The sequence below is a fragment of the Scyliorhinus torazame genome, chromosome 12 (genome assembly GCF_047496885.1).
Source record: "Scyliorhinus torazame isolate Kashiwa2021f chromosome 12, sScyTor2.1, whole genome shotgun sequence".
Classification (NCBI taxonomy): Eukaryota; Metazoa; Chordata; class Chondrichthyes; order Carcharhiniformes; family Scyliorhinidae; genus Scyliorhinus; species Scyliorhinus torazame.
Genome location: NC_092718.1, coordinates 16,939,215 through 16,957,629, shown reverse-complemented (window position 1 = coordinate 16,957,629; position 18,415 = coordinate 16,939,215). Strand labels below are relative to the sequence as shown.

At 55.1% G+C, this 18,415-nt stretch overlaps 1 protein-coding gene across 1 annotated transcript in view; it reads left to right on the top strand.

Moving 5' to 3' along the window:
* The window catches only part of itga11a (integrin, alpha 11a), a 231,784-nt gene that overhangs the window by 179,384 nt on the left and 33,985 nt on the right, over positions 1–18,415 (top strand). Inside the window, exon 22 of the mRNA XM_072470475.1 lies at positions 11,603–11,679. Within this exon, the coding sequence (XP_072326576.1) occupies positions 11,603–11,679 (77 nt within the window). The remainder of the gene's footprint in view (positions 1–11,602; positions 11,680–18,415) is intronic.

Genomic DNA, 18,415 nt, shown 5'->3' with positions numbered 1-18,415 from the left:
TTATGATATTTTCCGTATCTGCTTCCAACGTCTGGATTCGCTCTTCCTCACCGTGCCTCTCCTCTTTCATGTTGTTCAGATTGGGTCAAAGTTCAAGAATTTCGTCAGTTTTCGTTGTCAGTTCTGTATTCAAGCAACTGTTCCGATGCATCAGCAAATCTTTCTCTTGTCCCAGGCATCTTCCACGATGCTGACTGGAAACGTCTGATGCTTTAGACATCCATCAAATTTTAACTGAAGATCCATGTTTGCTGAACTTGTTTCTGCAAGGTTATCATTTAGGTGTTTCAAGTCCCCGGGCCGGATTCTCCCCTACCCGGCGGGGCAGGCCGTACCGGCGCCGAGGAGTGGCGTGATCCACTCCGGCGTCGGGAACATAAGAACATATGAACATAAGAACTAGGAACAGGAGTAGGCCATCTGGCCCCTCGAGCCTGCTCCGCCATTTAATGAGATCATGGCTGATCTTTGTGGACTCAGCTCCACTCTCCGGCCCGAACACCGTATCCCCGAATCCCTTTATTCTTTAGAAAGGTATCTATCTTTTTCTTAAAAACGTTCAAAGAAGGAGCCTCAACTGCTTCACTGGGCAAGGAATTCCAGAGATTCACAACCCTTTGGGTGAAGAAGTTCCTCCTACACTCGGTCCTAAATCTACTTCCCCTTATTTTGAGGCTATGCCCCCTAGTTCTGCTGTCCCCGACCAGTGGAAACAACCTGCCCGCATCTATCCTATCTATTCCCTTCATAATCTTATATGTTTCAATAAGATCCCCCCCGCATCCTTCTAAACTCCAATGAGTACAGTCCCAGTCCCAGTTCCGGGGAAGCCCGGAAGGTGCGGAATCCTCCGCACCTTCGGGGGCTAGGCCGCCGCCGGCTGGGTTGGCGCTGCGCCAAACGGCAGCGAAGTGCCTCCGCCAGCCGGCACGAGTTGGTACATGCATGGGAGCACCAGCATGTGCTGGCGTCATCCCAGCGCATGCGCAGGGGGGGTTCCTCTCCGCGCCAGCCATGGCGGACCGTTACACCGGCCAGCGCAGGGAAAGAGTGCCCCCACGACACAGGCCCACCCACGGATCGGTGGGCCCCGATCGTGGGCCAGGCCACCGTGGGGGCCCCCCCCGGGGCCAGATCCCCCCTGCATCCCCCCCCCGAGTACTCCGAAGGCCGCCTGCAAAGTCAGGTCCCGCCGGTAAGGACCTGGTGTATTTCACGCCGACGGGACCCGCCGGAAACGGGCGGCCACTTGGCCCATTACGAGCCGGAGAATCGCCAGGCCAGCGGCCTCCGACCGGCGCAGTGCGATTCCCGTCCCCGCCGAAAAACCGCCGCCGCCAGCCGACGCGGGGCGGCAAGGCGGGATTCACACCACCCCCCGGCGGGGAGTCAGAGAATCCCGCCCCTCATTCTATTTCCTGTCACCGACATTCACGCATTCTCACAGTCCTCATTTTCCCTCATCAAACTCACCTTTCATATGTGAAAGGTGTTTCTGAACACATCCTTTCTCAGCAGAGTATAATTCCTCTTCAAGCTCTCATTCTCTTATTGCACTTCTGCCAATTGTTTCTGAGATAGTTGATATTCTTTTAGGAAAACATCTCCTTTCAATCGCCATTCTAGGTTACTGACATTTGTTTCAGCTATTTCACTTTTGAATTTGGATTTGTTTATTGTCACCTGTACCGAGGTACAGTGAAAAGTATTTTTCTGCGAGCTGCTCAACAGATTATTCAGTACATGAAAAGAAAAGAAAACACATAATAGGGCAACACAAGGTCCACAATGTGAATACATAGACACCGGCATCGGGTGAAGCATACAGGAGTGTGGTATTAATCAGGTCAGTCCACAAGAGGGTCATTTAGGAGTCTGGTAACAGTGGGGAAGAAGCTGTTTTTGAGTCTGTTTGTGCATGTTCTCAGACTTCTGTATCTCCTGCCCGATGGAAGAAGTTGGAAGAGTGAGTAAGTTGGGTGGGCGGGTAAAGAACAAAGAAAAATACAGCACAGGAACAGGCCCTTCGGCCCTCCAAGCCTGCGCCGACCATGCTGCCCGTCTAAACTAAAATCTTCTACAATTCCAGGGTCCATATCCCTCTATTCCCATCCTATTCATGTATTTGTCAAGATGCCCCTTAAATGTCACTATCGTCCCTGCTTCCACCAACCCCTCCGGCAGCGAGTTCCAGGCACCCACTACCCTCTGTGTAAAAAAACTTGCCTCGTACACCTACTCTAAACCTTGCCCCTCGCACCTTAAACCTATGCCCCCCAGAAATTGACCCCTCTACCCTGGGAAAAAGTCTCTGATTATCCATTCTGTCTATGACCCTCATAATTTTGTAGACCTCTATCAGGTCACCCCTCAACCTCCTTTGTTCCAGTGAGAACAAACCAAGTTTATTCAACCTCTCCTCATAACTAATGCCCTCCATACCAGGCAACATCCTGGTAAATCTCTTCTGCACCCTCTCTGAAGCCTCCACTTTGATTATGGTGGGAGGGGTCTTTGATTGTGCTGCCCGCTTTCCCCAGGCAGTGGAAAGTGTAGACACAGTCAATGGATGGGAGGCAGGTTCGTGTGATGGACTGGGCTGTGTTCACAACTCTCTGAAGTTTCTTGTGATCCTGGGCCGAGCAGTTGCCATACCAGGCTGTGATGCAGCCCGATAGGATGCTTTCTATGGTGCATCTGTAAAAGTTGGTAAGAGTCAGTGGTGGACATGCCGAATTTCCTTAGTTTCCTGAGGAAGTATCAGCGCTGTTGTGCTTTCTTGGTGGTAGCGTCGACGTGGGTGGCCCAGGACAGATTTTTGGAGATGTGCACCCCAAGGAATTTGAAGCTGTCAACGATCTCCACCTCGGCCCCGTTGATGCAGACAGGGATGTGTACAGTACTTTGCTTCCTGAAGTCAATGACCAGCTCCTTAATTTTGCTGATACCATTGTTGTTGTTACACCATTCCACTCGGTTCTCTACCTCACTCCTGTAGTCGTGTGTATATATGGGACGCAATTCTCCCATCGGGAGACTAAGTCCCGACGCCGGCGTGAAAACCGGAGGAAAGGTTATCCTTCAGAGGGCCGGCCCGCCGATTGGTGGGCACCGATCGCGGGCCAGACCCCTTTTGAGCCCCACCCACCCCCCCCCGGTGCAGGAACCCCCCTTGCCCCCCCCCACAGGCCGCCCCCCCCCCCAGCGTTCCCGCGCTGTTCCCGCCGGCAGCGACCAGGTGTGGATGCCGCCGGCGTCAACCTGTCGTGTTGGGCAGGCCGCTCGGCCCATCCGGGCTGGAGAATCACCGCTCGCCCATTACCAACGGCAAGCGGCGATTCTCCCAGCGGCCAGCCGTGATTCGCGCTGCGCCGGTTTCGGGGGGGGGGGGGATCGCGTGCGGGCGTTGGGGCGGCGTGGCGGGACTCGCGCGCGCCCGGGCGATTCTCCCACCCGGCGTGTGGGGGGAGAATTCCGCCCAGCGAGTGTAGTAGAGGGCTAAGTACGCAGCCTTGCGGGGCCCCGGTATTGAGGGCTATAATGCAGGAGGTGTTGTTTATCCTTACTGATTGTGGGCTATGGGTCAGAAAGTCGAGGATCCAGTTGCAGAGTGAGGAGCCAAGTCCTAGGTTTTGGAGCTTTGATATGATCTTGACTGGGATTATGGTGCTGAAACTGGGATTATGGTGTTCTCAGTGGCTTAATGGTTCTCAGTACGTTTGAGGTATCCGGTGATTTTTCTTCTCGTTCCCTGGCCTTTAGCCCAAATCTACATTTTATGATCTTGCATCCATCTTTTCTTTGCCTGCCTGCAGTTTGAAACACTCCAATCACTCCATCTTCAATCATAGTCAGGTGGCTCAGCACTGCCACCTGCTGTTGCAGTTCAGGTAATGTGTACCTAATCGGTACACCTTTGGACTTTAATATCTGTTATTTCATTTTTTTTTCTATCGAAGTGAGCTCGTATTCTCCACGTATTCAAGTGCCGACTCAGGACTCGTGCTGTTCATAGTGTGTTTTAAAATGGCAATTCTGAATGCTGCTGATTTTAAAGCTGTTTCAAGCTCATTCTGGCCGAGAATGTAACCTTTTCTTTAGCTCACCCGTGATAGGTCCGCTGACTCTGCACTTTCTGGGTACTGCATCTGGACCTCCATGAGGTTTGATAGGGTCTTCTGCTGCCGTGTGGAGATCTGTTTCTGTCTCCAGCCTCCAGTCCTGCTTTGCAGCATTGTTGTCAGGTCAGAATACTGCTCTTTCAATCTTTCACTTTTCAAACTTCTTCTCCAGTTTCTGTGAGATTCTGGGGTGTTCAGATAGCTGCCTTCATGAAGTAAGATGTTGTGTGTAGCCCGGTAGGTCTCATGAAGAGATTTTGCGTCTTGTATAGTTGAACAAAGTGTTTGTTAACTACTCATAAGATGATACCAGGGGATAAGAGAATTTAGTAACGAGGAGAAACTTGGGTCCTTTTCGTTAGAATAGAGAAAATTGAGAGAAAGTCTAAAAGAGGTGATTAAAACAATGGGATATTTCGATAAAGTAAACTGGAGGAAATCATTGCCACTGGTGGGTCACAGTGACTAGAGGGCATCGGTTGACAATCACCACCATTAGACCGTAGAAATAATGAATTTTACCCATTTTCCTTTTCAACGGATGTGGGCATCATTGGCAAGGGCAGAAATTGTTACCCATCTCTAATTGCCCTTGGATAGAGTGGCTCACCGGGATCTTTTTGAGGGCAGTTAAGGGTTAACCACAGGGCTGGAGTCACATGGGGGACAGATGAGTTGAGGATGTCAAATTTCCTTCTGTGAAAGGGACATTAGTAAACCAGATGGATTTTTATGAGCAGTGACAGGTTCATGGATTACGATTGCTGAGACTAGCTTTCAATTCTAGATTTTATTAATTACATTTAATTTCCACCATCTGCGAGATTTGAACCTGTGTCCTCAGGATATCAGGCCAGGGCTCTGGATTGCTGGGCCGGTGACATTGCCACCAGACCACTGTGCCCCCCCCCCCCCCCCAGATTACTACAACATTGCTCTCCACAAACGCGCCGAATGTTTCTCCATGTGCTGATTTTATCCGTCCATTACTACCATCCTTCGACAGCCCACACTCGCCCACCGCACTCACTACCCACACCAACTTCCTCACCCACAGCCGCTCCCCCACCCACTCCCCACCCACCCGCCACCCATTCCCCCACCCACTCGGCACCCACTCGCCACCCACTCCCCCACCCACTCCCCCACTCCTCACCCACTCCCCCACCCACTCCCCCACCCAAGCCCCCACCCACGGCCCCACCCCCTCGCCACCCACTCCTCACCCACTCCCCCACCCACGCCCCCACCCACTCGCCAACCACTCCCCCACTCTTCACCAACTCACCCACCCACCCGCCACCCACTCCCCGCCTCTCCCGCCCCACTTCCCCACCCACTTCCCACCCACTCCCCCACCCACTCCCGCCCCACTTCCCCACCCACTCCCCACCCACTCCCCAGTCCCCACCCACTACCCCACCCACTTCCCCACCCACTCCCCACCCACTCCCCCACCCACTCCCGCCCCACTTCCCCACCCACTCCCCACCCACTCCCCCACCCACTTCCCCACCCACTCCCCACCCACTCCCCAGTCCCCACCCACTCCCCCACCCATTCCCGCCCCACTTACCCACCCACTCCCCACCCACTCCCGTCCCCACTCCTCCACCCACTCGCCACCCACTCCCCAACCCACTCGCCACCCACTCGCCACCCATTCCCCCCCACTCCTCCACCCACTCGCCACCCACTCCCCCACCCACTCGCCACCCACTCCCCCACCCATTCCCCCCCACTCCCCCACCCACTCGCCACCCACTCCCCCACCCACTTGCCACTCACTCGCCACCCACTCCCCCACCCACTCGCCACCCACTCCCCCACCCACTCGCCACTCACTCCCCCACCCACGCGCCACCCACTCCCCCACCCACTCGCCACCCACTCCCCCACCCACTCGCCACTCACTCGCCACCCACTCGCCACCCACTCGCCACCCACTCGCCACCCACTCCCCCACTCGCCACCCACTCCTCAGCCACTTCCCCACCCAATCCCCACTCCCCACCCAGTCCCCACTCCCCACTCAGTCCCCACTCCCCATCCAATCTCCACTCCCCACCCAGTCCCCACTCCCCACCCAGTCCCCACTCCCCACCCAGTCCCCACTCCCCCACCCAGTCCCCACTCAGTCCCCACTCCCCACTCCCCACCCAGTCCCCACACCCCACCCAGTCCCCACTCCACACTCCCCACTCAATCCCCACACCCCACCCAGTCCCCACACCCCACCCAGTCCCCACTCAGTCCCCACTCCCCACCCAGTCCCCACTCCCCATCCAATCTCCACTCCCCACTCCCCACCCTGTCCCCACTCCCCACCCAGTCCCCACTCCCCACCCAGTCCCCACTCCCCACCCAGTCCCCACCCTCCACCCAGTCCCCACCCCCACCCAGTCCCCACTCCCCACTCAGTCCCCACTCCCCACCCAATCCACACACCCCACCCAGTCCCCACACCCCACCCAGTCCACACACCCCACCCAGTCCCCACCGCCCATCCAGTCCCCAACCAGTCCCCACTCCCCACCCAGTCCCCACTCCCCCACCCAGTCCCCACTCCCCGCTCAGTCCCCACTCCCCACCCAGTCCCCACTCCTCACCCAGTCCCCACTCCCCACTCAGTCCCCACTCCCCATCCAGTCCCCACTCCCCACCCAGTCCCCACTCCCCACCCAGTCCCCACTCCCCACCCAGTCCCCACTCCCCATCCAGTCCCCACTCCCCACCCAGTCCCCACTCCCCCACTCAGTCCCCACTCCCCACTCAGTCCCCACCCCCCACCCAGTCCCCACTCCCCACCCAGTCCCCACTCCCCACTCAGTCCCCACTCCCCACTCAGTCCCCACTCCCCACCCAGTCCCCACTCCCCACCCAGTCCCCACTCCCCACCCAGTCCCCACTCCCCCACTCAGTCCCCACTCCCCACTCAGTCCCCACTCCCCACCCAGTCCCCACTCCCCATCCAGTCCCCACTCCCCACCCAGTCCCCACTCCCCACTCAGTCCCCACCCCCTCACCCAGTCCCCACTCCCCCACCCAGTCCCCACTCCCCACTCAGTCCCCACTCCACACTCAGTCCCCACCCCCTCACCCAGTCCCCACCCCCTCACCCAGTCCCCACCCCCTCACCCAGTCCCCACTCCCCACCCAATCCCCACTCCCCACCCAGTCCCCACTGCCCACCCAGTCCCCAGTCCCCACTCCTCACCCAGTCCCCACTGCCCACCCAGTCCCCAGTCCCCACCCCCTCACCCAGTCCCCACTCCCCACCCAATCCCCACTCCCCACCCAGTCCCCACTGCCCACCCAGTCCCCAGTCCCCACTCCTCACCCAGTCCCCACTCCCCACCAAGTCCCCACTCCCCACTCAGTCCCCACTCCCCCACTCAGTCCCCAATCCCCCACCCAGTCCCCACTCCCCACTCAGTCCCCACTCCCCACCCAGTCCCCACTCCCCACCCAGTCCCCACTCCCCACCCAGTCCCCACTCCCCACCCAGTCCCCACTCCCCACTCAGTCCCCACTCCCCACCCAGTCCCCACTCCTCACCCAGTCCCCACTCCCCACTCAGTCCCCACTCCCCACCCCGTCCCCACTCCCCACCCAGTCCCCACTCCCCACCCAGTCCCCACTCCCCACTCAGTCCCCACTCCCCATCCAATCCCCACTCCCCACCCAGTCCCCACTCCCCACCCAGTCCCCACTCCCCACCCAGTCCCCACTCCCCACCCAGTCCCCATTCCCCACCCCGTCCCCACTCCCCACCCAGTCCCCACTGCCCACCCAGTCCCCACTCCCCACCCAGTCCCCACTCCCCACCCAGTCCCCACTCCCCACCCAGTCCCCACTCCCTACCCAGTCCCCACTCCCCACCCAATCCCCACTCTCCACTCAGTCCCCATCCAATCTCCACTCCCCACCCAGTCCCCACTCCCCACCCAGTCCCCACTCCCCACCCAGTCCCCACTCCCCACCCAGTCCCCACTCCCCACCCAGTCCCCACTCCCCACCCCGTCCCCACTCCCAACCCGTCCCCACTCCTCACCCAGTCCCCACTCCCCACTCAGTCCCCTCTCCCCAGAACACGCCTGAGTGCGTTCTTCCAGGAGGTGGAGGACAAATGCGAACGGTGCCAGGGAGCCCCAGCCAACCGCACCCACATGTTCTGGTCCTGTCCCAGACTTGTTGGGTACCGGACCGTCATTTTAGAGGCCATGTCCAAGGTTGTGGGGGTGAGGGTGGAGCCATGCTTTTCATTTTTTTCATTTCATGCCCACAAGTGGTGGTCTTCGGGGTATCGGAACAGCCAGAACTCTTTAGGGAGCGGGGCGGACGCCCTAGCCTTTGCCTCCGTGATCGCCGTCCAGAGACTCCTGCTCAGCTGGAGGTCAGCAATGCCACCCAAGGCCGCGGGCTGGCTCTCCGACTTAGTGGAATTCCTTAAATTGGAAAGGATAAAATTCTCCATTCAGGGATTGAAGGAAGTCTTTTACCACACGTGAAAGCAATTCACCAGCTTGTTCCAAGACCCGTTTGTGACCAGCAACCAATAACCGGGGCGGGGGGCATGACAAAAACAGGGTTCGGGCAGATGGTGCCAAGCACGCCCCTGGTATGTTTTAACACCAGGAGGCAACATGTAAAGATTAAGATGGCACGGTTGTGGTGACCAATCACCGGGGGGCCCAAAGCGAGGACTCCACATGTGTACACACACTACCTTTGTACACATACAGGTTTGTATTCCTAATTTCGTTTTGTCTTTTATTCTCGTATACCCACCCTGCTACTATATGATGTCCCTTGCCGTGTTATTATAAATGCAAAGCCAATAAAAACACGGTTAAAAAAAAAGAAACAGATTTTAAAATCACGGAATTTAGTTGGGGGGGGGGGGGCGATCCGGGGAGTTCCCCTCAGACTTCGATCAAATGCAGTCCAGGAGACCTCACTGGCCCTGATTAATGTGTTACATTCATGACCTCTTGTACGAGGTGATTTCCAACCCAATCAGAAACAGGGCGAGCTTTCAGTTGAAGGAATTCAGCAGGTTGGTGCCCACCACATGTGTCAGCAGACTGTTGCGAAGTTCGCCATTGCCAAGAAGGGGAACATCGTGACGTCTAAACCGACGATCACCTTTGGTGTCCTCACGATGGGATCCATTTTCCAGATTTACTCCCTGGGCTTACACATGCTGAGTGTCCATTGGAGTGAGACAACGCACAGAATGCTCCTGTGAAATATTACACAGATATATCACACAGCTAGAAATTCCACTTTTGCAGCACAGAGGGGTCAGAGGGAAATTAGGGAAAGTGCAGTCAAAGAGGTCAGGATTCAGGAGGTTTTTAAAAGGCACAAGAGAGGCGTAAGGCAGAGAGATTCAGGGAGAGTTCCAAAGTGCGAAGCTATGATGGTTGAACTGAGGATAGAGCGAGGACATTGGGGGGAAGGGTGGGGTGGATGTAGCACACAGTAAACCGGAGTTGATAGAACTGGGCCATCGAGCTGGAGGGAGTTGCAGGGATGGAGCAGGGAATGACCTTGGAATTGTTTGCAGACATGAGCGATGATTTTAAAGTTAGTGGAGTAGGGTGATGAGGTGCCTTAGGAAAGGGACAAGAACTGGCCACTGGGTGAGGAGCATTTGTGGGGGGATAAGAAGCAGGTGGCAGAGTTCTGATGGGAATTGGAGTTTACTTAGATAATAATAATCTTTATTGTCACAAGTAGGCTTACGTTAACACTTCAATGAAGTTACTGTGAAAATCCCCTAGTCGCCACCTGTTCGGGTACACTGAGGGAGAATTCAGAATGTCCAATTCACCTAACAGCACGTCTTTCGGGACTTGTGGGAGGAAATCTGCTTGTGGGAGGTTCGTGCTCTGCCCAAGACCGCAGGAAACTACAAAAGGTTGTGAATGTAGCCCAGTCCATCACGCAAACCAGCCTCCCATCCATTGACTCTGTCTATAATTCCCGCTGCCTCAGAAAGGCAGCCAGCATAATTAAGGACCCCACGCGCCCCGGACATACTCTCTTCCACCTTCTTCCGTCAGGAAAAAGATACCAAAGTTTGAGGTCACGTACCAACCGACTCAAGAACAGTTTCTTCCCTACTGCCATCAGACTTTTGAATGGACCTACCTCGTATTAAGCTGATCTTTTCTCTACAACCTAGCTATGACTGTAACATTATATTCTGCAGTCTCTCCTTCCTTCTCTATGTACGGTATGCGTTGTTTGTACAGCATGCAAGAAACAATACTTTTCACTGTAACTAATACATGTGTCAATAAGAAATCAAATCAAAATCCAATCAAACCGGAGCACCCGGAGGAAACCCACGCAGACACGGGGAGAACGTGCAGACTCCATACACTGACCCAAGCCGGGAACCGAACCTGGGGCCCTGGCCCTGTGAAGCAACAGTGCTAACCATTGTGCGACTGTGCCGCCCACTTGGCGTTTCGGAGGGAGGGGGTGGGAGTGAAGGGTCTTTGGAAAGTTTGATTCTGGAGGTGACAGGGGCATGACTGAGGAAGAGACATTGAGGTGAATAAAGGTGGTTACAACTATGGACTGAATAAGTAGCAAAGGCGGCACGATGGCACCGTGGTTGGCACTGCTGCTTCACAGCGCCAGGGGCCCGGGTTCAATTCCTGCCTTGGGTGACTGTGTGGGTTTCCTCCCACAGTCCGAAGGTGAGCAGGTTCGGTGGGGTTACGTGGATAGGGCGGGCGAATGAGCCTAGGTAGGGTGCTGTATCAGAGGGTTGGTGCAAACCTGATGGGCCGAATGGCCACCTTCTACGCTGTGGGAATTCCATGGTTCTAAGGGTCAATATTTTCAGAAAGCACAATTGGAAAGGAAAAGATAGCGGTATGCTGATTGAACAGTGTATGTGTAAGGGTAACTCTCTGTGAGCTGATTGGGGTCCTGTGTGCATATGAAGTTACCAGAATTTTCCATTAATATTGGTTTGGGCCTTCTCAGGAATGTCAACCTCAGCTGTATGAACAAATCCCTGTCTTTTTCTTTTCTGGATTTAATTTCGAATGATCAGCAGCTGAGAATGTAACTGCGTGGCAACGGGGGACTGTAATCAGTGCCAGAGAGCAGTTAAATGAGCCGGGGAAACCACATCTACATCAGGCTCTGCTGGCTCTGACGCAGACAAGGCCTCAGCTATGCTGCTGCTGCCATGGATTGTCCCCGATCTTTAGAGTCGTTGGCCGAACCCAATCTCGCCGAAAACTAAACAAAAACAAAAGTTACTTTTGGAAACTGTGGCCAGGGGACGTTTATAACACAGTGTAAAGAATGGGGAGAGTTTGGGCAGCTGAGCGCGCCTGGCCGCTGCTGGTAGCCAGTTGTGGGAGATTGACAGGGCCGGACTCTGGAATCACTGCTGCTGGCTGCCTCTGTATTCTTGGCAATTGCTGATATTTTTCTGATCTCCTCCTTAGGTGGCTTTTCGAATGGAGTTTGAGTTTAATCGTTTCATCTTTCTGGACAATGTGGATATAAGGCTGACTGCCAGCAGGTAATAAATACACTCTCAAAAAAAAAATCCCAGTTTAAAACCAATAATGCTTACATTTTAAAGAAAGTCTCCTCTTTGTAGAATTGCAATTTGATGGAATCCTTGTGTAACTGTCCAATATTATGTACACCTCAGGAATAGCTGAATATCGACATCTATTCCCTAACCTGTGTGTGTCAGTTGACATCCTGGTCCACATGAACATACACACACGTGAACATATACACAAACACACACATACATGAACACACAGTAGCCCACACATGAACACATACGCAAACAGATGCATAGACATACATGAGCACACAGATGCACACACACATGAACATATACATGAACACACAGCACAAGCACACACATGAACACACATGAACATACATACATGAACATACAGAAGAACACATACAGGAACACACACACACACGTGAACACAGAAACACAAACATACACAAACACACACAGAAACACACACAATCACACACATACATGAACGCACAGAAACACACACGCGTACTCCAACAAACTGAAATATTTGGCAGCACAAGTTCAAATTAACAATCTGCTTCCTCTTTCCCTGTGGCCTTTGGCGGGCTGCTCCAGTCGTGTCTCCATTGATGGCCTGGCTTTTTATTCGATTCATCGACAGTATTTGGGCATCCCTGGCTTGGCCAGCATTTATTAACCACCTCCTAGTCCCTTATTCATCTCAAGAAGGTGGTGGTGGGTGAGCCGCCTTCTTGAACTCGCTGCAGTCCATGTGGTGTAGGTACACCCACTGTGCTGTTCGGGAGGGAGTTTTGGTTTTGACCCAATGACAGTGAAGGAACGATGATGATATATTTCCAAGTCAGGGTAGTGTGTGACTTGGAGGAGGATTTGGAGGTGGTGGTATTTCCAGGCATCTGCTGCCCTTGTCCGTCCAGGTGGTGGCGGCCATGGGTTTGGGAGGTGGTGTTGGAAGGAATCTTCACGAGTTGCTGCAGTGTGTCTTATAGATGGTACACACGCTGCCACTGTGTGTCGGTGGTGGAAGGACTGTTTAAGATGTTGGATGGGGTGTCTCTACAGTGGGCTGCTTTGTCCTGAATGGTTTTGAATTTCTTGAGTGTTTGTTGGAGGTGCGTTCACCCAGCAAAGGGGAGAGTTTTCCATCACACTCCCCGTCTGTTGTGGTTCAGTGGGTAACACTCTGATCTCGGAGTCAAAAGTTAGTTGATTCAAATCCTACCCTGAAGACGTGAACATGTAATCCAGAACAATAGCAAGGGAATGCTGCGTTGCTGAGGGTGTCGCCTTTCAAACGACATGTACAAGATCCCATGGCACTATTGCAAAGTAAAGACTGAGAGATGTGCCTGTTTTCCCAGCCAATCCTGACCTTTCAGCCAATATCACCAAAGACATTGGGCTGGATTCTCCATTTCGGCAGCTGAGTGCCGGCTCAAAGGAGAATTCGCAGGAGGTCTACGATGGAAATATCGGCACCGAACCCTCACCGATTCTGGGACCGGTGAGGATTTAGCAGCATGGCCAGGTGACACCCCCGGCTCCCACGCCGAAAACGGCCGGGTCCCTGGTTGCGCATGCGCGCGGCTGATGACCTGCAGCGGTCGGGCCGTACAACATGGCGCTGGGCGTGCGCGCACCCAACCCGCCCATCCGTGACCCCACAGCCCATCCCCTGGCCACTGCCCACCAGTCCCCCCAGCCCTCGCAGAAGCACCCCCCCCCCCCCCCAGCCAACGCCACGGATCCCGGCAGAATGTGGCGGCGCTGGACACAGTCCGCAGACACCGCGCCGGGTTCACGACCACTGAGACCACACATCACCCGCGCAATCGGGAACTCGGCCCATTGGGGACGGAGCATCACGGGAGGGCATGTCGATATCGCACCAACGCTGTTGCAATAGCGCGCAGCGCGCAACGCGATGACACCATTTCAGAGGGGGCAGAGCATGGCTGACCAGCGTCAAACCGGCGGCAGCTCTGATTTGGGCTTCGGAGCCGATTCACCACCTGACCGACGATTACGATATCGGCATCGGGCAACGGCGAATCCTGCCCCCTATTCTTCAAGCCCACGTGATTCTCCAGCCCTATAGACCGGGAATCACGTGGGTGGGAATTGGTGTAGGTCTTTACAAACGCGGCCGTGACATGGTGGACCTCGCGGTGGACCAAGGGGACTTGTCTCCAAAGTCCATCAGAGGGTCACCCTTCCCCCGACAAAGCAAGATCTGCCCAACCCACCCTCACCATACCCCACCAGAGACCCCCCCATGACAGAGACTCTCAGCAGAGACCCCCCAATTACAGAGACTCCCAACAACGACCCCCAATTATAGAGACACCCACCAGAGACCCCCTAATTAAAGAGACCCCCCATAAAAGGGACCCCATAAGAGAGACCCCATAAGAGAGACCCCATAAGAGGGACTCCATAAGAGAGACGCCTGACTGGAAATGAGAGAGCAATCACTGCTTTAAAACTCACCCGGGCAATACACCTGCTGGCTCAGGCACAGGAAACTTCACCTGTCAATTCCTGGAAATAGAAAACCAGTCAGCTGGATTTAAACCCCCTCAGATCTTTGATCTGCTAACCTTTCATTCATTTCTCTGCGGAATTGCTTTCACTCGGCTATGATTCACAGATTCCACATGCACCCAGCTGTCTGCATTGTCCCATTCATCGCCCTTCAAGCTAGAGTGGCTTTGAAGTAACCAGCTGTGAAACTAACCAGTTAAGTGCTTCTTTAAGTGCAGGAGGCCATTCAGCCCATCGAGCCTCTGTAATGGGGGTCTCTTTAATGGGGGGGTCCTGGTGGGGGTGCCTCTCATGGGGGTCTCTGGTGGGGAAGGAGTCAGTGAGGAGGGGGGGATTAGGTCTCCCTCATCCTGTGGGGCGGGGAGGAGGGGTGCCCTGACGCCGGACCTCGCTATCGGGCAGCCCGCTCAAAATGGCGTCCCAATAGCGGGCTACCCTGGGGAATCTCTTGCAATCCCTGCCATGCATCAATATGCATGGCTGACTTCCGGTGGCGGCTATGGAGTGAGTGGTCATACATTTGATGGTCCACTCGAGGTGGAATTTCTTGGTCCTTTTTCACCCGATTTAAGGGGTGTTTGCTGGTGTAAGGTGCATGAGCGCTGACTGAGTAACAGATGTGCTCCATCGGTGGGGCTGGTTTATGGCTTACCAGACGAGGAGTGTAACGCACAAGAGGCAGCAGCCTGAGCAAGACTTTATTTGAGTTACGACACAGGAATAAATGGTGGAGGGTGTTGGTGTGCCATTGCCCGCCCAGTGGTCTACTGAGCAATTTGTGGACTTTTTGAATGTGACGTTCCAGCATCAGAGGCAGGAGGCCTCGGTAGACCTGGCAAAGGTGGTGGAGCTGTTTAGGGCGGCTATTTAGAGAGGGAAGCGGAGGCTGGAGGTACAGGGTGTGGCACGCCAGAAGGTGGAGGAGTCGGTGGGAGAGCATTTTTTTTTTATTGAAAAAATTTAAAGTTCCCATTTCATTTTTTCCAATTAAGGGGCAATTTCTTTTAGCGCGGCCAATCCACCTAGCCTGCGCATCTTTGGGTTGTGAGGGTGAGACCCACGCAGACCCGGGGAGAATGTGCAGGTCATTGGCAGAGCATGGTGATCAGCTGGCCTCGCTGGAGGCGGAGATGGTACTCGTGGCGGAGAGAGGGAGAGGGAGATGGTGGAGGACCGCAAGAACCGTTCCAGGGGGCAGGATCTCCGGATCGTGGGGCTGCCTGAAGGGATCGAGGGAACGCAGGCTGCAAAGTACGTGGTGAGCATGTTTGAGAAGTTGGTGGGGGAGGGGGTCTTTGACCGTCCCCCCAAGGTGGATCGAACGCACGGGGCCCTGAGGAGCAGGCCGAAGGCGGGGGAGCTGCCGAGGCCGATGGTGGTGCGGCTGCGTCGTGTTCTTGATAAGGAGAAGATATTGAAGTGGGCGAAGCAAATGAAAAAATGCCCCTGGGAAGGAAACGTGCTGAGGATCCACCAGGACCTGCATGCGGGGTTGGTCAAGCGGCGGGCCGGTTATAATCGCATCAAGGCTGCTCTCTACAAGGGAGGGATGAAGGTTGAGATGTTGCATCCTGCTCATCTGTGGGTCACGCACCAGAATTGAGAGTTTAATTTGGATACGGTGAGTGAATTTGTGAGAGACCACGGACTGTGGAGATGTTAAAGTGGGGAAAGTGGGTTTACACTACGGGCGGTGGGTTGTATTTAATGAATATGGGCGCGGAGTGGGTGAGTGAGTTCCTTTTTTACTGTTTTTGGAGAATTGTGGGTGAAGGGTGGCTGGGGAATGGGGGGTAAGCGGAGGCCTCGAGTGGGGGCCACTATGCTAGCTGGTTGACTAGTTAACGGGAGTGAAGTGGGGGGGGGGAGTTCGACCTGTTGAGTGAGTGTGTGGGGTGGGGGGGGGGGGGGGGTCGTTGATTGGGTTTTCTTTGTCTTTGTTTATGGGGGGGGGGCGGGAGGGAAGGGGAGGGATGCAGACGGTGCAGTTGGGTAAGAGGAGATGGCGGCGGACATCTTGGCGAGGGCCTGAGGGGGAGCAAGGCGTGGACCTGACTAAGGTGGACTGATTGGCGAGGGGGTGTGGTGGGGTGGGGGGGGGGGGGGTAGGGAGCCCCCCGACCCAGTTGATTACGTGGAATGTTCGGGGTTTAAATGGGTAGGTCCTCCAGGTGTTCCTCCAGGAGACGCACCTGAAGCTGGGGGACCAGACGAGACTGAGGAAGGGCTGGGTGGGGCAGGTATCCCACTCGGGATTGGATATGAAGACGAGGGGGTGGCGATGCTGATCAACAAGAGGTCGGCAGTATTGTATCCGATCCAATGGGGTGAAGATTTGTGATGGTTTGCAGGAAGTTAGAGGGGACGCTAGAGGGGACGCCTGTAATGGTGGTGAATGTATATGCCCCAAATTGGAATGAAGTGGATTTTTTCCTGGATACGCACCAGCTGATTATGGGGGGATATGTTAATATGGTTCTGGACCCTGCGTTGGATCGGTCGTGCCCTCGGTCCCGACGTTTTAAGAGGCCGAGGGTGAAGGAGTGTTCGGATTTCTCACATTTGCACCGGGTGTGCTGCCCGGTTGATTTCTGGGTTTAAGACAAGGTGTTGTTGGCGGGGGTGGTAGACCCGGAGTATTCGGTGATTGTCGTCTCTGACCATGTGCCGCATTGGGCGGATTTGCGGGTGGTGCAGGGAGCAGTTCAGCAGCCGCAGTGGAGGCTGGATGGGGGATTGTTGGTGAACAAGGGGCTGGATGGGGGATTAATGGTGAACAAGGGGGTTATGTGGAGCTGAACAATACGGGGGAGGTTTCTGCCTCCACGCTGTGGGAGACGCTGAAAGCAGTGGTGAGGGGGGAAGTTTATATTGATTCGGGCTCCCAGGGAGAGAGTGGAGTGGGCTGAGAGGCTGAGGTTGCTGTTGCACTGATGCAGGTGTGGCCTGTGTGTGTGTGTGGGGGGGGGGGGATGATCATGTGCATATGTTTTGGGTATGTCCGAGTTTGAGGGAGTTTGGGAGGGATTTTTCAGATGTAATGTCAAAGATTTTGGGGGGAGAGGTAGCTCCGAGTCCATAGGTGGCGATATTTGGAATACAGGTGGGGAGAGAGGCTGACGTCTTGGCCCTTGCCCCCCGAAAGCCCGGAGACAGATTTTGTTATGTTCGCGGGACCTGGAGCCGCCGAACGCGGGGGTGTGGGTGAGTGATTTGGTGCAGTTCCTGCATTTGGAAAAGGTCATGGCCGGGATTCTCCGACTTGGGCGGGCTGGTTCCGTGGGGGCCTACTTTACTCCGCACCGAGCCCCTGTAGGGGTCCGCCATATTGCCCGGGGGCCCGGCGCGGAGAAGAGAACTCCGCACATGCGCGAAAATACGCCGGACATTCCTTGCATTCGTAAATGCGCGCAGGCCGTTCCGTGCCAGCTGGAGCTGCGGGGACCGCTGCGGGAGCCACTCCGGTACCAGCCTAGCCCCTAGAAAGGTGTGAATTCCTCACTTTCGGCGGCCGTTGACCCCGGAGTCGTTGACGCCGGTTTTCACACCGGTGTGGGGACATAGCCCCATTATTAGAGAATCCCGCCCCAAGTTCGCCATTCGGGCGGCGGAGGAGGGTTCACCTCGAGGTGGAAGCTGTTTATCGATTTCTTTAAGGGGTATTAAGTTGTCAGTGCCGGGGGGCGGGGGGGTGGTGGTGGTGGTTGTGTTTTATTTTTTGTTTGGGGAGGGGGTGGGCGCAGTAAGTTGGAAAAGGGAGGTGGGTGCCAGAGTGGTATCTGAGGGAGTGGAGGGGGGGCAGGGGGAGGGGGAGTGTTGCTTGGCGGAAGTTCAGGGAGGGTGGGGTTTATTACCGCTAGCTGTGGTTGACTTTTGTATTTTTGTGATTATGTATATATTTAATATGCCTTCAATAAAATTGCTACGGATTGTGACTCAAACAAGGTGTGATTGGGCTCCAACGGGAGAACACAGGGCTGGATTCTGGTTACTGAGGCTCAGTGTCAACACTGACGGAGAATCTGTGGTGTTGGGCGTTCTGACACACAGATGAGCCAACACGGTTGTATATGGTACAACGCTATTTTATTTAAACTTACTATGTACAGTTTTGTCTTTGCACTCTGCACGTGGGGGTTCCCTGCTTGTGATGTTTTAACAGCTCTTTCTTGTTTCTTTGTCCCCA